General features: G+C 44.2%; 1 protein-coding gene across 4 annotated transcripts in view; it reads right to left on the reverse strand.

Annotated features, from left to right (window-relative positions):
* Positions 1-1371: 1371 nt before the first annotated feature.
* CCDC69 (coiled-coil domain containing 69) overlaps positions 1372-22904 on the reverse strand; it is a 43054-nt gene continuing 21521 nt past the window's right edge. For 2 of the 4 annotated variants that reach the window (XM_005558302.5, XM_005558301.5), the window contains exons 3-9: positions 22097-22203; positions 19175-19262; positions 7763-7836; positions 6361-6462; positions 5444-5563; positions 4363-4460; positions 1372-3630 (exon numbers count right to left, since the gene is read on the reverse strand). In XM_005558302.5, the coding sequence (XP_005558359.3) occupies positions 3453-3630; positions 4363-4460; positions 5444-5563; positions 6361-6462; positions 7763-7836; positions 19175-19262; positions 22097-22203 (767 nt within the window). In that variant the 3' untranslated portion in view covers positions 1372-3452. The remainder of the gene's footprint in view (positions 3631-4362; positions 4461-5443; positions 5564-6360; positions 6463-7762; positions 7837-19174; positions 19263-22096; positions 22204-22904) is intronic. The other 2 variants (XM_073994618.1, XM_073994617.1) reach the window with 1 other exon arrangement.

Consider the following 22904-nt stretch of genomic DNA (forward strand, 5'->3'; position numbering starts at 1 on the left):
ATGGCTACTTCTCGAGTTCATCTCTCCATTCCCTGCAGTGGCTGCAAAGATGTGATAAAGGTGAACTCCACAGAAGGCTTAGGAGTTGGAAAGGGTAAGGGATCATTCTCCTACTTGTCAGAAGAGGAAACTGAGACCCAAGAAGGGGAAAGGAGCACACAGATGGTCGGGAGACATTGGCTTGCCTCCACCAGGATTTCCCCAACATGTTCTTTAGAAGGGTGGAATACCAGAAAGTTCCCTCCCACCCTACCCCACTTCCTTTTATAACGATTACCTGTCTTGGAGATTCAAAATACATGTGTACATGTAACAGACTCAGTGGTTGGAGTCTACCCAATTTCACTTTGCTTTTCTTAATGTTTCTCAAACACTTGTGTTAACAAAATTCTTCCCCTTCCTCCCCTTTGAGGAGGTAGCATCCCTACAGAAGCAGAGGGCCACAAAACCCACATTGGGAAGTGCTTCCCTGGACTCAGTTACCTCTGGACATTCTTTGAGTAGGGGAGGGAACCCCAGCTTCTCTCTGCAGACTTGAGAAGCTTAACGTTTTTCACAAAGAACCTGGCCTTTAAGATGCTCTGACACCAAGCCGAAGTGTGACCTTGGGCAAGTCACTTCTCCTTTCCCCAAAGGGATAGTGCCTCTTACCTGACTGGTGTGTGAGTCAGAGAAGCACCAGGGACAGCTAATGTGCGTCCATTTTTATCCCCTACCATCAGGCTGACCACTCTACATCAATGAACAGGCTCACGTGGTACACTGGGAGGGCCAGGTACAGCAGGAGGCAGCAGGAGGCAGAGGGCACCCTGTATGTGGAGGAGACCTGGGCCAGGGATGCTGACGTCTAAACCTGCTGGGCCACCAACCTTCAGGGCACTGGTTTGGCCACCACCCATATCCACATGACTCGAGGTCCTGGTGTCTCCTCTACCCCTTCCTAGCTCCCTCCCTGGCCACAGGCATCTGGATGTGGAGCAATAGGCAGAATCAGGGTAGGTACCTGTGGGAACCTCAGTGTTTCTGATGCCAAAGAGGGGCCCCGCAGTGCAGAAAGTGGCTTCTCATTCATTCCTCACACTCTCCCACCCCATCACTCTGTTTTCACTGCTCACTTCAACCTCAGCCTCACTCCAAGCCTTGGTCTATTTTGAAGGTCATCCTTTAATCCAGGCTTCACCCTAGCCCCAGATCCACAGTTAGGGCAAAGCAAGGGCCAGTGGGGCTTTGGTACTTGAGGAGGGTGCCCAGAACCATGAGTGGGCTACCCAGGCCCCAGGATTTCTTCTTCAGAGATCCCTGCCCCTGGCAGAAGTCCTCAGCGAAGACCGACCTCCCCACTCTCCCAGAAAAACACAGAAGCCACGTGAATAAGGTGCTGTATGTTCTTTTTAGTTTCCATACATTGTCTGTCCCAGAGTGAGGAGAAGTTGATCTCCTTCCCACATCCACCACAGGCTGCATGAGGGAAGCCTGACTCCCCACTACCTGCTCCTTCTCCAGCCCTGCCCCTCTCAATTACAACAATGCTTTCTAAAGCACATTCTGCGGCCTGATGTGCCTGTGAGGTCAGAGGTGTGGGAGGGACGGAAGCTTTGCTCAAAGAGGTTTGGGAGAGGCTGGATACTCAGCTCCCTTCTTGTAAGTCTGTCACACACATTGGCATATTAAAGGTTCTGAGAAGTCATGTAGATCGGTGACCTGTTTAGGTGTCCCCAGACAACTTGGCCACCAATCGTGTCTACTCCTGGACATTAGTCCAATAAACTAGTGTATCTTAGATGTACTTTGCGAAAAGCTTCATGAAAAAGTACACGTGATTCCCTCCAGAGCTTTCCTCGAGGCTCCCGGGTGACCTGTCTGACCAAGGCTGGAAAATCGGCACAACACTCCCCTAGCCTCACCTCTTCCCCCATTTGGCTGGGGAAATGGAGAAACACAGTCACCTCTGAACTTCTAAACCTAGAAACAGAAGGAGACTGTACACAGGGGAATACAGAAGGCAGTCTGGGATAATGTCACTACAGAATGACTGATGAAAAATGCAGATTGACTGTTCTGATGCTGGCTTAGGGCCTGGGGCTGAAGCTGGGGACCTTGAGCAAGACCCTTTGACTCCTGTGATCTGCTTGCCCTGTTGCCAATGAGAAACAGGAACCTGCTTCAAGGATCTTATGAGGACCAGGGGAGGGAGGCGTATGGAAAGTATTTGATGCAAATGCTCTATGCAGAACAGGAGTTATAATTATAGTCTCCAGTAGACCTGAAGCTTCCTGAGAAGGATCTGAAATCCACAGACTATCAGGACTGGTCGGCCTGCTGAGGTTAGTTACTCTAGCCACCCCTTGTCACTGATGGGGAAGCTGAGCGCCAGGTTGTAAAAGCCTGGGCCTGGGATCAGGGGCAGTGGGAGGAAGAGTTAAGGCAGAGAGCAGGAGTGAAAAAGAAACTAAGTGGGTGAGGGTCAGGGAGAGGAAGATTAAGTCAGGAAGATTAAGTTACAGATCTGATCTTCCAAAGCCTGAACAGAAAAACAGAGCAAAGGATAAGACCTGGATGACAGATGAGATCTAGATTTGACTCTGGGAACTGCTCCATGCCTCGGTTTCCTCATCTGTGCAGGGATGAGGTTCCAGCTCTGACAGATCAATGGACTCAGAACCACCAAGCTGGCCGCTGTGGCCAGGTGGCACCAAGACTGAAGGGCCAGGAGCGCTGAAGGGATGTGCCTTGCCTGGTAAAGAAAGAGGAGCTCTGGCTACTGTCCCTTAGTAGACCCAACTCTGGCCCAGGAACGGAGTCTCAGCTGGGGAGGCTGCCTGGCCCTGTCAGCCCCAAGGGCCTTCAAAGACCCCCACCCTGCCACTCACCTTTCCCACTCTGATTTGCAGTGTTTGTCCACACTCCTCCCCAACCCCTACTCTGGCCTTCAGACAATCCTAGAATGGGACACTGCAGTGACAGAAGAGTCATTTGAGTAGTCCCCCCACCATTTTAGTGCAGGGGATAAACTGAGGCTGTGAGCAGGCCAGGGTGGAGTGGGAACACCTAGAGGAAGTTGACAAGTCAGCAAGTTGGCAGCAGAGCTGACAAGCTGGGACCCGGGGCTGTCTCCTTTATGTCAGATGGCCAACGCGACACAGGCTGCCCCTGGGAAAGCCTCGGAACTTCTCGGATTGGGACAGAGTGCCGGGGGAGGGAGGAAATGTCTCCTCTTGCTTATTCCCTAGGCCAACTCAAGGGAAGACGCTTCTCGGGGCCTCCAAAGCCCTCTGGGTGATTCCATGTAGCCCAAGAACCCAGGGCTCACTGGGCACACACCCTGGCTCCCCATCTCGCTCCCACTCTCGTTCCTTCCTGGAAAAGAACTGAGAGGCTCCTGCTGTCTTCTCCAGAAAAACCTTGGAAGGAGCTGTGACTTCAGGCGTCGTGGTAGGCCCAGGCCTTGCACCCTATGTGGCGAGGAAGGAGACCTCAGTGGGAGTGACAGGGGCCAGGGGGAAGGCGGGCGAGGCATTGGCCCCGAGGACCCGGTACAACAGCTCCTCCTTCTCCTGCTGGAGCTGTCGCCGCAGCTGCACCTCCTTCTCCAGGGCCTCACGCGTGAGAAGCAGGTCTTCTGAGAGCTGCCTGTGGATGCACACAGAGCCCAGGGTTGCCTACTGGGAGCGGGTACCACAGAGACCGACCCATTCCCCCAGGGAGCCTTCCTCAGATGGACCAGCAGCCTGCTGCAGGGTCTCCACCGCCCTCCTTGTTGGCCTGTATACAAGAGGCAATTCAATCTCTTGACCAAGGAGCGTGGGCCTCACAGACAGGCAGGCAGTTCTGAGCTGCTCCAAATCTCTGCTCCACCACTTAGCTATATAATCTTAAACAAGTTATTCATTCTTCTTCAATTTCAGGCTCCTCATTTGTAAAACGGGAAGAAGAAGAAGAATAGGACCCAGCTTTTAGAGTAATTATGAGGATTAGATGAGAAAATATGTACAGTATTCAATAAATTATGTCTGACACATGATACTAGCTCTTATTTACTAAGTCCTAAGAACTGATTCATTCCACTTAGGCCTGGTGCACTATCAATTTCCTGTTTCCTCTTCCCTATATCGGGCTTTCCCATGGAGTACACTCAGCCAGGACGGAGACCCACAGATACTCATCAAGGCACTGGAACTTTGGTTTCCGGGCAAAGCTGCCCCCTTGGGTTTCCTGACTCCCAGGGAAAGAGTAGCCACATTCCCTAAAGAGGCCCTGGGCCCACCTGTCAGTCCATTCCTCAGGTCCCTCTAAGACTCTCCCAACTGGAAATTTTGGCACAAAGGGTGGGGACGGGAGGAAAGGAGGCAGGAAGACAGCTACCTTGACAGGACCACCTGGTTGTGGCTTCGGACGTGGAGGTCCTCATTCTCCTGCTGCAGGGTCGTGATTTTTTCCTCCAATATCAGATTTTTCTCTTTCTGTAACACATCAGAATGAGCTCAGAAAGCTGCCAAACTCACGCTGCACGATGTGTGCTGACACCTCCCTCTTATCTGTGGTCACTGAAAGCGCTGATTCCTTCTAGACTATATGTTACATTTCATGGAGCAATAAGGTAACTTAGAAAAAAATAAAACTAAAAAGTTAACAAAGGGCTGCTGACTTTTTGCCACAGGAGAATGTTAAAAAAAATTACAGGCCCTACCATCTCATATCACCATGAGTTCATGGAAGAAAGAATAGTTTTTGTTCTCCAAAAGTCAGAAGGATATGATCTATATAAATAAAATTAAGTTTGTCTGTTATGTGTTTCCACAAAATGGGTGAACAAAATCTATAGGGAATGTTTGAGACGATCTGATTAAAATAAAGCCCTGTGGGTGATTCCATGTCATGTGACTCAAGCCCCCAGGGCTCACTGGGCACGCACCCTGGCTCATCTCACTCCCACCCTGTTTCCTTCCTGAGAAAAGAACTGATGGTGATATGAGATGGTAGTGCCTGGAAGATTTTTTTTCTTTTTTAACATTCTCCTGTGGCAAAATTAAAAGCCAGCAGCTTTCTGTTAATTGCTTAGTTTTATTTTTTTAATTATAAGTTGTATGGCACACAGGAGGCCAGGGAGACTCTTCCAGAGCAACATCATCTCTGCTTAGATTCAACCCTAGGGTTTCTGAGGCTTCTGTCCTCCTGTGTTCTCAATGCTACCTGCCCTAGTGTCACCCAAGCTACAGCAACATCAGTAGCCTTGAAAGGCACAGGACTCAGATGATAAGAAGCCACTGCTTGACCCAGCCTGGCCACAGACCATGCTCAGTGGTCAGCACAGGTGGCAGGTCAAAGCTGGAGTGAACCAGGCTGAGACCTCCTTAAACCACCGCCCCTCTGCATGCTTTACAAAGGAAACACCCAGAAAGCGGGAGCCTGAGGCTGCATCCCCCAGCCGCTCCCAGCCACAGACCACTGTTTCCATGAGGATCAGCCGCTTGTCCAGCTCATGAATACGCTCATTCTTCATCTCAATGACAAAGTGTAAGCTCTCCAGCTCCTGCTCCCAGAACTGGCTGGGGCTCCCATAATCCTAGACAGGGAGAGAGTGACCTCATTAGGCCAGTAGGCTACCTCCCTCCTCCCCATTCTGCCAGAAACTCAGCTGGACTTTCTTTCTTTCTTTTTTTTTTTTGAGACGGAGTCTCGCTGTGTCTCCCGGGCTGGAGTGCAGTGGCGTGATCTCGGCTCACTGCAAGCTCCGCCTCCCGGGTTCACGCCATTCTCCTGCCTCAGCCTCCCAAGTAGCTGAGACTACAGGCGCCTGCCACCACGCCCGGCTAGTTTTTTGTATTTTTAGTAGAGACGGGGTTTCACCATGTTAGCCAGGATAGTCTCGATCTCCTAACCTCGTGATCCACCCGCCTCGGCCTCCCAAAGTGCTGGGATTACAGGCTTGAGCCACCGCTCCCGGCCAACTCAGCTGGACTTTCACAAGTCACCCACCTTCTTCTCTCAGCCTATGTTAAGTGCTTAATATGCTTTCTCTCTCTGGATCCGAATAACACCTTTTGAGACATGTACTAGCCCCACAGATGAGGAGACTGTGGTTTGGATAGGTTGAGTCACTTGTGCTAAGTGGAAGGTTTGCTATGTGCACCTAGTTCTCTCTGAATCCAGAACGTGAGCACTTGACTATTCCAGACGCTGCTCTCTGGGCCTTAATTTTCCCATCAGTGAAATGGGAACTCTTTTATTTCCAGGCCCTTGTGTAGGTAAGAGTGTCAGGTCTGAATCTTGTCCTTGAAGAGGGGCTGGTGTTTCCTGTTGCCTGGCCCTGACCTCCCTGGAGGTTCAAGGAGGAAAAGCCCCCAGGGTGCTGCCACCTACCTGGATATGCTTCTTATAGTTTCGGCTCATAATGGACTCCTCCACCCTCTTCATTTTGGCCTGGAAAGCCTCCAGCTGTGAGGTCAGTCTGTCTATGGTCTCCTGGAGCAGGGAGTGGGATGGAGACAATCAAAGCCTGCCTCATAAAGGCTATAGGTGAACTTCGCCACATCCCAGAGGGAGAACAGTTTTGGGTTCTTCTATCTGTCTTTGTTCTACCCTACAAGACAATGCAAGATCAACATACTTTGACCACTGCTTGAGATCTATCAGCCCTTACAGTGCAGAATTGCATGCTGGAAAGAGAAAGAAAGAAGAGAAAAGAAAAGAGGAAAGAAAAGAAGAGGGGAAGGGAGGGGTGGGGGAGGGAAGGGGAGGGAGAGGGAGAGGGAAGGGGAGAAGGGGGGGAAGAGGAGAAGGAGAGGGAGGGAGAGGGGAGGGGAAGGGGGAGGGGGATGCATAAAGGGAGGCGGAGGGAGAAGGAGAAGGAGAGGAGACGAAAGGAACACACCAACCCCATCTCTTGCTTTAATGCCTCTAATGGCTCCCCATACTGTAGGGCACAATGTCCTGGTATAAAAGATCATTGTTAGCCTGGCATTCAAAACCCATCCAAATGAGGCTCAATGAATTTTTCCAGGCTCACCTCTTACTGCTCCTCCTATACATCCTCTACTGCAGCCAAACATCACAATACTCCCCCAGCTTCAGGGTACATTCTTATCTCCAAACTGTTTCACTGCCAAGAACTTCCTCTACTTGAACCAACTGTGACCATTACCATTAGGATAGAGCACAACTCCTTAAGATGGCTAGCCAGCTCCCACTCTGACCCTTGCTCACTTCCTTAGCCTTAGTCCCCTCTGCCACTGAAACTCATACCCCAGGCATCCTGGACATCTTTCAGTTCCTCAGGTATCCCACATTTTCCCTTTTTCCTCCATGTCTTTGAACACATTGCTTTTTTTCTGCCTGGGGCACCCTTCCTATCCTTCTTTACCAAAGAATTCCAACCCATCCTTCAGACTCCAGCTTAGATCTCACTCCCTCTAGAAAATCTTTCCTGCACAGCCACATTGAGTCAGATGCTTCCCTGCATCCTTCCACAGGTCTATGTGCATCCACCCATGAATCTATCACACTGTGGCACCTGGCCCATGCCTCTCCAAGATCTTCCTGATAGTCCCTGGAAAAATAGGCCCAACTCAATTTCAAACCCAGCCTTCTTGAGCTAATAGCCTGGTTACCACATGTAGGGGCCTGGATACACAGAAGACAATCACCTCAGCCCCTCACTCCTAGGCACACATAATCAGTTTTGGCTGCCTTGGGGCTCCATGCTGCTTTCCCACTGGTTCTCCCCCACCCTCACCCAAGACTGACATGACCCAGCCCCTCTCACCTGCTGGGCAGCACTGGCCTCCTGGAAAGAGTGGGTAAGCGCTTCTTTCTCCTGTTCATATGAGGCCCGGAGGACTGTAGGGAAAGGAGAACTCCATAAGCTCAGACACTTCTCCCCAAAGCCTTCTGGCAGGCCCCTTGATGGTCAGAAAGGTCCAGATGATTACCTGGGGCCCATAGAGGCCAGGAGTCTGGGAATGGTCTTATTTATCCTTCTATCTCCTAGGCTTGCTTGGGGGCTGTGCCAGAAATGTACTAGGTATTTAATAAAACCTCATGGAAATTGAAATAAACTATAGCCTGGAAGGAAGCCTACCAGATTGCGGGTGCCATCCACACCTCACTAAGGCTAAGATCCAAACATCTTGCAGCAAGCATGTTCATCTAAGACCACCTCAGGCCATGGAAAATGCAGAGGACAATGCTTTGTAAACTGGACTAGCCAAATCACAAAATCATTAAATCCTTAGTTGTCAAACTAAAGCACAAAACTGCGGTAGGTACATTAGATTTGTGGCTAGGAAATCCACTTGGTCCTGGCTCTGCCTTTCCAAAACTGAGAGACCTTGAGAAGATCACATCAGACATCTAAAAGTCCTGTTATCTCAACTGTGAAATGGGATCAATAAACTGGGTTGGACTGTCTCAAAGGGGTCATTTGAGGATAACATGAGAAGGACGTGCAAGGGCTTTACAGACAGGGCGGTGCTGTACACAGCTGAAATTATCGTCATTCCCCAAATCAATACAGTTGTATGTATCATGCCACCTCCTTCATAAAGTTCCTTTTGGAAAATTCCAACCTTGTCTCAACTGAAAAAAGACAATAGGCAAATGGCAATCAATGGGCAGAATGGGAAATAGAACAGAGGAGACAGGAAAGTTTAATACAGCCAAAGAGCCAGGTGTATGGCAGTGATGAAAAAAATAATGTTCAAGGCCGGGAGCGGTGGCTCATGCCTATTATCCCAGCACTTTGGGAGGCTGAGGTGGAAGGATTACTTGAGGTCAGGAGTTTGAGACCAGCCTGGCCGACATGGCGAACCTCTGTCTCTACTAAAAACACAAAAATTAGCCAGGCGTGGTGGCACAAGTCCAGCTACTCAGGAGGCTGAGGCAGGAGAATGGCTTAAACTTGGGAGGCAGAAGTTGCAGCAAGCTGAGATCATACCACTGCACTCCAGCCTGGGCAACAGAGACTCTGTCTCCAAAAAAAAAAAGAAAGAAAAAAAAGAAAAAAATAATGTTCAGTAATATAATGGTGATAGAGTAGTAAAAAATTGATAAGAATAGTCATATAAAAATTATAGCCTTAACTTTTAAAAAATATTGGCCTAATTTGTTAATTTGCCTATCAAGACAGGTTCTGGTTTTAGGTAAGATGAAGGAAGCACACTTCATCCAGTTTTTCCTACCGAATTAGCTACAAAACCTGGACAGAATGAATTCTGCAGTTATTTGCAGACTGAAAAGTAAATGGTAGCAGCAGACTGAGCAAGAAGACCAGAATTTGAAATACCACTGACCTGACAGATTTAAACAAACCCAGAATCTCATGTATTTAAACATTTAAAATGTCTAGGATACAACCCCAAATTTCTCAGCATACAATACAAAAAATTACTCAGCCTAAAAAGAAGCAGGAAAAAACTCCCTTGAGAAAAGATATTCAACAGATGCCTACACTGAGATCCTATAATGTAGGAATTATTAACAGAATTTTTACGGTAACCAGTAGAAAAAGACTCCAAGAAGTATGGGTGTCCTGCCACTGATGGCAAGAAGGAAAAAGAGAAAAGGAAAGTAAGAGTGAACATACTTTTAGAAATTATAGAAAAATAGAAAGTCTTAGGAAATAAATAGAGTTATTAAGAAGAACCAAAAGGAAATTTTAGAACAAAAAAGTACAATAAGTGAAATAAAAACTCACTAGGTGGAATCAATGGCAGAATGGAGATGAGATAAGAAAGAGCCAGTGAACTTCAAAATAGATCAATAGAAATTATCCAATATGGACAGTAGAGAGGAAACAAAGATTAGAAAAAAAAAAATGAACAGAGCTTCAGAGACCTGTAAGATAATGCCCAAATATCTAACATTTCTATCATCACAGTCAAAGAATCGGAGGAAAAAGGGTGCAGTCCAAAAAAATAAAAGAATGATTGAATATTCCACAAATTTTCGAAAACATAAACCTACAAATTAAAGATCACTGAACTCCAAAGTAAGCCCAAAGAAATCCGCACCCAAACACATCTTTTCCAAAAGCGAATGACACAGAAAAGGTGTGGAATGGAACCAGACAAAAATGGTACACTACATATAGGGAACAACAGCTTGAATAACTGTATGTTTCTCATCAGAAACCTTAGAGGCCAGAAGAAAAAAATTTAAAAATTGCTGGAAAATGTTGATGTTCATAATGTTGGGTTGAGGTCTACCATTTTAGGATGTGTTTTCTGTTTGTTCTTGCTGACCTTTATCCTCTATTTTCCCTTTCCTGCTTTCTTCTGGAGTACAAAACCAAAACAATAAGCCCAGAATCCCATATGCAGTGAAAATATCCTTCAGGAAAGAAGATTAAATTGAGATATCCTCAGATGAAGGAAACTTAGAATTCATCACCAGCAAACCTGCTCTAAAAGAATTGCTACAGGAAATTCTTCAAGTGAAACCAGAGGGAAACTTGAAACTTCAAGAATGTAGGAAGAGTAACAGAACTGGTAAAGAACTAAGTAAATACAAAAGACTATTCCTCTTCTCTTGAGCTCTTTAAAATATGATTGATGATTAAATGCAAAAATTATAACCTTGTCTGATGGGGCATTAGATGTATGTAGATGTAATACATAAGAAAAATGTAACAAAAACGGGAGAGAACAGAGGAACCTACACGACGGTAAGCTTTCTACATTCCATTAGATGTGATAAAATAGCAATTCTAGGCTGGGCATAGTGGCTCACACCTGTAATCCCAGCACTCTGGGAGGCCGAGATGGGTGGATCATCTGAGGTCAGGAGTTCATGGCCAACATGGTGAAACATGGTCTCTACTAAAAATACAAAAATTAGCTGGGCCTGGTGGTGGGTGGCTGCAATCCTAGTTACTTGGGTGGCTGAGGCAGGAGAATCACTTGAACCCAGGAGGCGGAGTTTGCAATGAGCCCAGCTCATGCCATTGCACTCCAGCCTGGGTGACTGAGCGAAACTCTGTCTCAAAAAAAAAAAAAAAAAAGCAACTCTAAGTAGATTGTTAAGTATATCGTAATTCTTAGAGTAACCACTAAAAAAAAAATACAGAGATACAGTAAGACAATAAATAAGTTAAAATGGAATACTAAAAAATGTTTAAATACTCTGAAAGAAAGCAGGAAAGGGAAAACAGGATAAAGATCAGTGAGAACAAACAGAAAACACATCCTAAAATGGTAGACCTCAACCCAGCATTATGAACATCAGCATTATCAATAACAACAGTAAATTAAATGGCTTAAACATACCAAATAAAAGAGGATGTTAGAATGGGTTTTTAAAAACCCACCTAATGGTATCATTCATACCCCAAACCTCAGCATCATGTACTATACCCATGTAACAAACCTGCATGTGTGCCCTGAATCTAAAATTAAAGTCAAAATTAAAAAAAAAAACAAAAAAACACCCACCAACTATGTGCTATTTACAAGAAACTCAGTTTAAATATATGCTATAGGTAGGTCATAAGTAAAAGGGTGGAAAAAGAAACACTAATCAAAAGAAAGTCATAGTAGCTATATTATTTTCAGATAAAGAACTGAAAGGAGAAATAGACAAATATGCATTATAATTAGAGACTTCAACACTCCTCAGCATTCCACATAAAACAGTGAGAAAATCAGCAAGAATACAGAACTCAATACTACCATCAACCAAACTTTATCTAATTGATTTATTTTTAAAATACTCAACCCAACAATAGCAGAAAACACATTCCTTTCAAGTATACATGAAACAAGATAGACCATACCCTGAGTCATAAAACAAACCTTAACAAACTATAAAAGCAGCAAAATACAAACTATGTTCTCTGACTGTAATGCAATCAAACTGGAAATCAAATAATAGAAAGAGAACCAGAAAATCTCCCAACACTTAGAAATACACTTCTACATATTCAATGCCAGAGAGGAAGTCTCAAGGAAAATAAGATTGAAAATATTTTGAACTCAAAGAAATGAAAATAAAAACATCAATTTGTGGGATTCAGGTAAAGCAGAGTTTAGGCAAAAATTTATAGTTTTAACTGTTTATATTAGAAAAGGAGAAAGGTCTCAAATCAATATTCTAAGCTGAAGAAATCAGGAAAAAGGATCAGGCCCAGTGACTCACACCTGTAATCCCATCACTTTGAGAGGCTGAGTCAGGAGGACTGCTAAAGCCGGGAATTTGAGACCAGTCTGGTTAACATAGAGAGACCTGCCTCTATTGAAAATTTAAAAATTAGCTGGCTAGGTGTGGTGGGGTATCTATAGTCTCAACCACTCAGGAGGCTGAGGCAGGAAGATTGCTTGAGTCGAGGAGTTTGAGGCTGCACTGAGCAATGATCATGACACTGTACTCCAGCCTGGGAGAGAGCAAAACCCTGTCTCAGGGGGAAAAAAAAAAAAAAAAAAGAAGAAGAAGAATGAAAAGAAAGAAAAAAAAGAAGAGCTAACCAAACATAAAGCAAGCACACAGAAGGAAGGAAATAAAAATAACAGAAACCAGTGAGATGGAAAATGATAAAATAAGGTGGGTGGGGTGGGGAAATCAATGAAACCAAAAAGCTCATTCTTTGAAATAATTAATAAAATGGATAACCTCAAGCAAGACTGACAAAGAAAAAGGAGAATACACACATGACCAATATCAGGAATGAAATATCACTACAGACACAGCAGATATATGAAATGATATTAAGGAAATATGCTGAACAATCCTATGCACCTAGATTCAACAACTTAGATGAATGTACCAATTCTTCAAAAAAAAAAAAAAAAATGACCAAAACTCACCCAAAGTGAAGTACATAACCTGAAATTCCTATAACTATTAAAAAGAAATTGAATTTGTAGTTAAACACTTTGAAAGATATGCCCAAGCACAGATTATTTCATTGAAAAATTCTATTAAACATTTAAAAATGATAGAACACCCATTCTATATAATCTCTCCCAGAAAGAGAAGATGAGAGGACATTACTACATGGCACAAGCTTTATCGTGATACTAAAACCAGATAGTGTAAGAAAACTACAGGCCAACATTCCTCATGAACATAGACACAAACATCCTCAGTAAAACATTAGCAAATCAAATTCATCAATACATAAAAAGAGTAATATAACACAACCAAGTGGAGCTTATGCCAGGAATGCAAGGCTAGTTCAATGCAGGCAGCCTTCTGTATTTGCAGGTTTCTCATCCTTAGATTCAACCAAGCGTGGATAAAAAAATATTTGAAAAAATAAAAATAAAAAATGCCAAATAACAACAAAAGATAATACAAATAAACAGTCTAACAACTATTCACTTTACTTTTACATTGTATTAGGCATTATAAGGAATCTAGAGATGATTTAAAATGTATGGAAGGATGTACACAGGTTATATGCAAATAATACACCATTTTATATAAGGGACTGGAGCATTTGCAGATTTTGGTATCCAAAGTGGGTCCTAGAATCAATTCCCCATGGATACCTAGGGATAACTATATTTGAAAACTCAAACCAATGTGATCCACTATATTAACTATTTAAAGAAAAACCAGGCCAGGTGTGGTGGCTCACACCTGCAATCCCAGTACTTTGGGAGGGTAAGTCCAGTGGTTTATTTGAGCTCAGGAGTTAGAGACCAGGCTGGGCAACATGGCAAAAATCCATTTCTACAAAAAAAAAAAAAAAAATTAGCTAGGCATGGTGATGTGCACTATAGTCCCAACTACTTGGGAGGCTGTGGTGGGAGGATCACCTGAGCCCCGGAGGTCAAGGCTGCAGTGAACCAAGATAGCACCACTGCACTCTAGCCTGGGCATCAGAAAGAAAAGAAAAGAAAAAAAAAAAAGAAGACAGGAGAGGAGAGGGAAAGAAAGAGGAAGAAAGAAGAAAGAGAGAAAGAAAGAAAGAAAGAAAGACCACATGATTATATGCATCTTAGATCTAAATATAAAACCATAAGTCTTTGGAAGAAAACATTGAAAAAATCTTTGTTACCTGGGGTTTAGCAAAGAGTTCATAGACATGACATAAGAAGTATAATCAAAGAAAAAAAAATTGGACTTTATCAAAATTAAAAGCTTGGCTTTGTGAAAGACATTATTAAGAGAATGAAAAAATAACCCCACTGGCTAAGAGAAAGTATTTGCAAATACAAAGAACTCTTGTCCAAAATATATAAAGATCTCTCAAAACTCTACAGTAAGGACAAGCAAGTTAATTTAAATGGGAAAGACACCTGGACACACATTTGATCAAAGAGGATATGTAGACAGCAAATAAGCACATGAATCGTTACTGAAATGTAAATTAAACCTATCATGAAGATTACTGCACACTTATTAGAACAGCTAAAATAAAAAACCAGTGACAACAAGTATTGGCATGGAGTAGGAACAGTATAACTCATACATCACAGATGGTAATACAAAATAGTGGTCACTCTGGAAGACAGTTTAGCTGTTTCTCATAAAGCTAAACATACATTCATCATATGACCTATCCCACTCCTGTGTATTCACCCAAGATAAATGAAAACCTATGTCCACACAAAGCCTGCACAAGAATGTTACAACAGCTGTATTCATAATTGCCTCAAATGTCCTGGAACAGTGAATGAGTAAACAATGGAATATAACTCCACAATGAAAAAGTATGAATTACTGAGATATGCAACAATTGGAATGAATGTCAAAGGCATCGTGACGAGTGAAGGAAGCCAATATAAAAAAATCGTATCGTATTATTTCATTTATGTAATAGCCTAGAAAAGACAAAGCTACAGAGATGGAGAACAGATCAATAATTGCCAGGGTTTAGGGTGGGAGGAGGATGTGAATGCAAGGGTAGTTTGAGATAGCTTTTTGGGGGTGATAAAACTGTTTTGTATCCTGATTGTGGTGATGGTTACAAGAATCTATACATGTGGCTGGGCGCAATGGCTCACGCCTGTAATCCCAGCACTTTGGGAGGCCGAGGTGGGTGGATCACGAGGTCAGGAGTTGAAGACCAGCCTGGCCAAGATGGTGAAACACTGTCTCTACTAAAAATACAAAAATTAGCCGGGCATAGTGGCACGTGCCTGTAATCCCAGCTACTTGGAAGGCTCAGGCAAAGAATTGCTTGAACCCAAGAGGCAGAGGTTGCAGCGAGCCGAGATCGCGCTACTGCACTCCAGCCTGGGCGACAGAGCGAGCCTCTGTCTCAAAAAAAAAAAAAAAAAGAATTGATACATGCATTAGAATTTATGAAAATGCACACCCCCTCAAAAACAGTCAATTTTACTATGTGATAATTTTAAAAAGACAACAAAGGGTCATCGAATGTGGAAAACCACCACTAGTCTCTTATCTGTGTACCTCTCCCCATACGTATAAAATCTCATATATTTCCACCATGCTATGCTTTCATTCATTCATTATAGACTTATGTAGCACTTAATATGTGCCAAGCAATTTAAAAATAACTACAGAAGAATTATGACTGATGGGAAGAATTCAAGACAGGCAATCTCTTCTCCCCTGGGTTTTACAGTAGGAAATTCTTCTTATAACACTAAAAATAATATCAAAGCAATGCTTGGATAATAAAGTTGTTTTCCCATAAAGTCTTGTGAGGTACAGAAGGTAGATTTTAGAGAGAGAGAAACTGCACTGAGATTCAAGGAGGTTGAGTGATAGCCCCAGTTCAACAGGGTATGGTATTATTAAAACACAATTCTTTGGCTGGGCGAGGTGGCTCACCCTGTAATCCCAGCACTTTAGGAGGCCGAGGCAGGCGGATTATGAGGTCAGGAGTTCGGGACCAGCCTGGCCAACATGGTGAAACCCTGTCTCAACTAAAAATACAAAAATTAGCCAGGCGTGGTTGCGGGCACCTGTAATCCCAGCTACTCGGGAGGCTGAGGCAGAAGAATCACTTGAATCCGGGAGGCGGAGATTGCTGTGAACCGAGATGACACCACTGCACTCCAGCCTGGGCGACAGAGCGAGACTCCATCTCAAAACAAAAACAAAAACAACAAAAGCAAACACACACACACACACACACACACACACACACCCACACACACACAGAACCACAATTCTTCAATTTCCAGGCAAGGACTTGAATTCCATTTCGCAATGTTTGCAATAATGTGCGCTAATGTTGCAATATGTTTCGAGATTCTTAAAATCATTCAGACCTCTGTTCTAGTTATTCCATTTGGGTAAATCAAAGGACACAATGTGAAATATGGGCAACATTATGCAAAAGCTGTTTTGAGATCTAGAGGTCTAGACACAAGAAATAAGGAAAGCCATGTACTTTATGGTCTTGCCTTTATAAAAATTTTAGTAGCATAATTACTTGGAAACATATTTGATACAATGTTAAATGAAAAGAATAGGATATAAACTTTGATGTATAAAATAATCACAACCATGTTTTGTTTTGTTTTGTTTTGTTTTGTTTTGTTTTTTAGATGGAGTCTTGCTCTGTCCCCCAGGCTGGAGTACAGTGGTGAGATCTTGGCTCACTGCAACCTCTGCCTCCCAGGTTCAAGCAATTCTGCCTCAGCCTCCTCAGTATCCCGAGTAGCTGGGATTACAGGTGCACACCACCACACCAGGCTAATTTTTTTTTTTATTTTTAGTAGAGACAGGGTTTCATCATGTTGGCCAGGCTGATCTCGAACTCATGACCTTGTGATCCGCCCGCCTCGGCCTCCCAAAGTGCTGACACTACAGGCATGAGCCACCGCACCCAGCCACAGCCATGTTTTAAGTAGATAAATTATTCTGAGGAAAGGTCATGCGAATACTGATGATGAAAGGAAAAATCAGTAGAGCATTTTCAAGGTCAATTTCAATAACATCAGTAACATACATGACCTTCTCCAAAGAAGATACACAAGTCACCAAGAAGCACATGAAAAGATGTTCAACAGAATTAGGCATTAGGGAAACGCAAATCACAACCACAATGCCATACCACTTTACTTGCACTAGGATAGCAACAAGTGTTGCAGAAAATAACAAGTGTTGACAAGGATGTGCCACCATTGGAACTCTTGTGGGTTGCTGATGGGAACACAAGTGGTACAGCTCTTGTGGAAAACAGTTTGGCAGTTGCTCAAAAAGTTAAGCACAGAATGATCGTATGACCCAGCAATTCTCCTGGGTGTACACCCAGGGGGAACTGAAAACAGCTGTTCAAGCAGGTGCTTGTACCAGTGGCACTATTCACAGTGGCTAAATGGTGGAGACAGCCTAGGTGTCCATCAACTAATGATGAATGGGTAGAGTGTGGTGTGTCTGTGCAACAGCAAATTACCCAGCCATAAAAAGAAACAAAGTATAGATGCATGCTGCAACACAGATAAGTCTTGGAAACATTCCAAGGTGAAAGAAGTCACATGTGGGTGATCATATGGTTTATACAATCCCATTTATATGAGTGTCCAGAATGGACAAGGCCATAGAGAAAGACAGTGAATTGGTGGTTGCCAGGGGCTAGTGGTAAGGTAAGTGACAGCTTAGGCCAGACACTGCGGCTCATGCCTGTAATCCCAGCACTTTGGGAGGCTGAAGTGGTGGATCATTTAAGCCCAGGAGTTTGAGACCAGCCTGGGAAACATGGCAAACCCCATCTCTACAAAAAAACATAAAAATTAGCCAGGCATAGTGGCATGCACCTGTAGCTACTCAGAAGGCTGAGGTGGGAGGATTGCTTGAGCCCAAGAGGCGGAGGTTGAAGTGAGTCGGATTGCGCCACTGTACTCCAGCCTAGACAACAGAGTGAGACCCTGTCTCAAAAAAAAAAAAAAAAAAAGTGACTGCTTGGTGGGTGGGAGTTTCCTTTTGGAGTGATGGCACTGTGAATGTACTAAATGTCACTAATGGTAAATCTTATGCCTACTTTACCAAAATAAAAATATATATATACACATAAACTTTGCCACACCAATTCTACTAGGATGTTATTCTAAAGCTGAAATAATGAATGTGACAAAGATTTTACAAAGCGGGGTTCATTATGTAAGTATCATTACTGTTATAAACAATGACAAAAATCTTGTAATTACCTAAATGCCTAACAAAGGGACTCAGTTAAATGAACAAGGGTGCACATTGGAATGCTATGTAGTTACTAAAACTCTTGGTATAGAAGAGCTTAATGAGAAGATGCTAATGCAACACAAAGTGAAAAAAATAATTTACCTCCCCTCCCCAAAGCGTGTGTGTATAGATGTATATTCTATGTATATACACAGAAAAAGAAACGGAAAGAATCTATAGCAAAGGGATAACAGTGGTTAACTCTGGGTGGAATTATGATTTAAATTTTCTCAATAATAAAATCAGTGCTAAAAGTTATTGCTAAGTATCTCGCACTGTTCTAAATTCTATCTCTGTCTATCTATCATTAAATTGTTTAATTCTTACAAAGAACCTATTGGGGTGGTAAAGTAACTTCTTCAAGTTTACAGAGCTGGTTAGCAGTGGAGCTGAAGTTTAGACCCAGGGACTGGAGTTCTAGAGAATGAGATCTATCAATCAATCAATCAATCAATCAATCTATTTATTTTTCATAGTGACAGCATGTTGCTATCCAGCTATGTTGCCCAGGTTGGCCTTGAACTCCTGGGCTCAAGCAATCTATCCACCTTGGACTCTCAAAGTGCTGGGAATACAGGCGTGAGCCACCATGTCCAGCCAAGAATGAGATCTTAACCACTGTGCTGTAAGATCTTTTTGTCTAATCTAGAGTTTCCAAATTTTCTATGATGATCACATTTGGTGATATAAGAGGAAAGAAAGTTATTTTTCAAAATAATCAATCTAACAATAAATAGAGCTACCATCATTGTGAGGATGGAATATGTGTATTTAAAAATTCTTCTATTTGTCTGAGTTTTCCAAATTTCCCTTAATAAATATGCATTGCTTTTTAAATGGAAAGAAAAAACACCTCTCAAATAAGGAAAAAGAAAGCTTGATGCCAGCCTCTTAAAGCCATGCCCCAAAGGAAAAGTCTATCATCCCTCTCGGGCCAAGGATCCTGTTGATTTGAGTCAATTGCTTGTGGACCAGACAGAGAGGGAGGGACCAGTGGGAGTGCCCAGGTGAACTCGTCAAGTGGGGCCAGAAGGAAGCGCCTCCCACCCCTTGGCCAGTGGAACATCTCTACCCTTACCTTGCAGGGACTCTTCATTCTTTCCTTCCAGGACCCTTTGCTGCTCATCCAGTCTGTCTCGAAGTTCTAGCTCCCTTTCCTTCTCCACCTGGGGGCAGAGAGTCCCGGGCAGGACTGAAGTTGAGCAGGATCAGCACAGCATCTCTTATCTACTCACCTGGGCCTGTGTGGAACTTGGTGACTGGAGTCTTAACCCTTCCTCTGAGGGATGGGAATGCCATGCCCAGAGAGGACACGAGACTTCCAAGACACAGCAGGCATGGCAGAATTTGCCTTCTTTAGGGTTTAGCAAGGGGTTCCCACAGAATTATCTACATGGAAAACGATTTAGGAGTATTCTTTTTTTTTTTTTTTTTGAGATGGAGTCTCACTCTGTCGCCCAGACTGGAGTGCAGTGGCGCGATCTCGGCTCACTGCAAGCTCCGCCTCCCGGGTTCACGCCATTCTCCTGCCTCAGCCTCTCGAGTAGCTGGGACTACAGGCACCCGCCACCACGCCCGGCTAATTTTTTGTATTTTTAGTAGAGACGGGGTTTCACCGTGTTAACCAGGATGGTCTCGATCTCCTGACCTCGTGGTCCACCCGCCTCGGCCTCCCAGAGTGCTGGGATTACAGGTGTGAGCCACTGCGCCCGGCCGGATTTGGGAGTATTCTAATCCTGATGCTTACTCAAGGCAGGAAGCCTTCTATGGTGTTTCTCTGCTCGCATAAGGCTTACTGTTGCAAGTCACCTCCAACTTCTACCATCAGGTCCCAGATCTTCCCTCTGGGGGTCACACAGAGCCAGACTGTTCCCTCAACCCAGGCAGCCCCTCAGAGATCTGAGCACAGTGGCCCGTGTTCCCAACGTTTCTATTCTCCAGGCTGAACCCTGCCAGCCATTCTCACTGTCCTGCACTTGAGATGTTTTCCAGTCCCTTTGCCACCTGGAAGGTCCAGCTGATGGGGCATGTCCAGAGGCAAGGCATGACTTAAAGGGGTTCTAGCCCTGGCATACCACTAAGTTCCTGTGTAATGAGCTCCCTCCCCTATATAATGAAGGGACTCAACTTGACAATTCCTAGGGCCCTTCAAGTCTCAAGGTTAAGGATTCCACAGGTAATGGTCAGGGCCAAATGACATCACCATGGTAACTCTACCAAAACAAACTAAAGACCGGCAGATGCATACAGTTAACCTACCTTTCATAAAAGGTGTGTTTCTGAAAAACGCGTCTAAGCTAAGACCATTTTAATGTGTATGGGGGCACTCCCTGCAGTCTTCCACCCAGCGAACACCTGAGGGCGGGGTCTGGACCCGATTTCTCCCTGTACCCCTAGCAGTGCCGAGGCCGCAGCCTCCCTGCACACAGTAATCTCCCCCAGCAAGTCGACAGAGTGAATAAAATCTAGCAGAAAATCTTTTAGTAATAAATAACCATGCAATTTAATAGAGCAATTAGTTTATAACTACAGAGCCTTTTTTTTTTTTTTTTTTTTTTTTGAGATAGATTCTTGCTCTGCCACCCAGGCTAGAATGCAGTAGTGTGATCTCAGCTCACTGTAACCTCTGCCTCCCGGGTTCAAGTGATTCTCCTGCCTCAGGCTCCCAAGTAGCTGGGATTACAGGCACGCGCTACCACGCCTGGCTAATGTTTGTATTTTTGTGGAGACGGTCTCACCATGTTGCCCAGGCTGGTCTCGAACTCCTGACCTCAGGTGATCTGCCTGCCTCGGCCTCCCAAAGTGCTGGGATTATAGGCGTGCCTGGCCCAGATCCATTTGAAAGAAGTGACTTTAAATTTCAGAATTTTGAATATTTACCTGAACATATTTCATATTTATAATTTAAACTAAAGAAAATTTAGAGAAAACTTGTGTACACCACCAAATCTTTCCTGCTGCTCTACCCACTCCCTCTGGTAAAGGAAGAAATGGAGGCAAAGAGAGGTGAAGGGTGAGTGACCAAGTTAGAATGAGGAAAAGGAAATCCCGGACTGCAGGTTACATTCAGTCATCCCATCGCTTAGTGTCCTTCAATCTAGAATTGTTCCCCTGTCTTTCCTCATGTCTCATGGCCTTGACATTTGACTAATATAGGCGGGAAATTCTATAGAATGTCCCTCAATTTTCATTTCTGGGTAATTTTAAAGCCTCAGTATCATCCCTTTAGAGAAGCCTTCTCTGATCCCACAGCCTTGGCTAAGGTCAAGGCTTCTCTGATCCCACAGCCTTGGTTCTATTGTGTCCTTTCATGGCACTGTAAACTTTTCATAGCACTTATAATTGCAATAAGTAGTTCTGTGTAATTGTGTTTAGCGTCTGATGTCCTATCTCAGTCAGGATAGGCTAAATCATGCGGCCATAACAAACAATGGCAAAGTCTCAGTGGCTTAAGACAAAAGGTTTATTCTGCCCTCACTACCTACCCATTTTGTGTGGCAGGGAGCTCTGCTGCCCAGGAATTATCCAGGGATAATCATCCAGAGATGAGGCCGATGGAACGGCCATTCTAACAGTCCTGTCACTTAGCTAGATGGAAAGACCTTGAGGGTCTTGAACTGGCAACTAAATGCTTGCCCTAGAAGTGACACTGGTTATTCTTTCTACAATGCATCAGCCAGAATGAGTTCCGTGGTCCTGCCCAACCATGAGGTGGGCCCAGAAAGGCAATTAATCTAGCAGCATCAACAGCTTTTACTCTTTCCAAATAAACTCTTGGCTTCATGAAAGCAGCTGCCAGCTCTGCTTGTTTTAACTAATGTGCCCAGCACACAGTGCCCTGATAAAAGTATGTGTTCAACAGATAAAGGACTCCATTCTTGGCAAAATGAGTAAGGGACTCTTAGAACAGCAACAAAAACCTAAGGTAGGCACTCACTCTGGGATTCACCAAAGTTAGCTGAGCAGGAGAAAGACAGGGGGTTGGGGCACCTGGACTTACCTGTTGTGCCCATTTCTTCTTTTCCTCCTCATGTTGCTGGAGAATTCTGGTTACATCCTTCTGGTGCCGCTCAGCCTCCTCTGATGCACAGAGCTGGACAGTTACAGCTAGAGATGAAAAAGCAAAAAAAAATCTCACAGAGTGGAAGTACAGTCAGAGCTGGCAGAGAGCGTGTGGGAAATGGGGCTAAGGAATGAGAACTCTGGTCTCTGCCTCAAGAATGATCTCAGGTGGGACCAGTCTCCAGAAACAGCCCCTCAAGTCTCTTTGGATTTGGAGATCCTCTTTCAAGGAATAAACCAATGGTCTCATTTTGTCCCAGGTCTCCATGTTCTATCCCATTTTTAAAAAAATCAGTTGCTGGCCAGATATGGTGGCTCACATCTGTAGTCCCAGCACTTTGGGAGGCTGAGGTGGGAGGATCACTTGAGACCAAGAGTTGGAGACTAGACTGGGCAACATAGTGAGACCCTATCTCTTAAAAAAACAAACAAACAAACAAACAAAAAAACGCTGGGCATGATGTCATACACCTGCAGTCCCAGCTACTAGGGAGACCAAAGCAGGAGGATGGCTTGAGCACAGGAGTTCGAGGCTGCAGTAAGTTATGACTACACCACTGCACTCCAGTCTGAGCAACAGAGCAAGACCCTGTCTCTAAAATAATAATAATAATTTAAAAATTGGTTGTTGATGATTAACAACTGGGGAGTTTTTACTTAAGAATTCTGATTTCCAATTTTTCTTGAAGAATCCAAAGAAGAACTGGCAATGTATGCCTTCATGTCAACCATGGGCTGGACCCAGA

This window comes from Macaca fascicularis, chromosome 6 (assembly GCF_037993035.2).
Source record: "Macaca fascicularis isolate 582-1 chromosome 6, T2T-MFA8v1.1".
Lineage (NCBI taxonomy): Eukaryota > Metazoa > Chordata > Mammalia > Primates > Cercopithecidae > Macaca > Macaca fascicularis.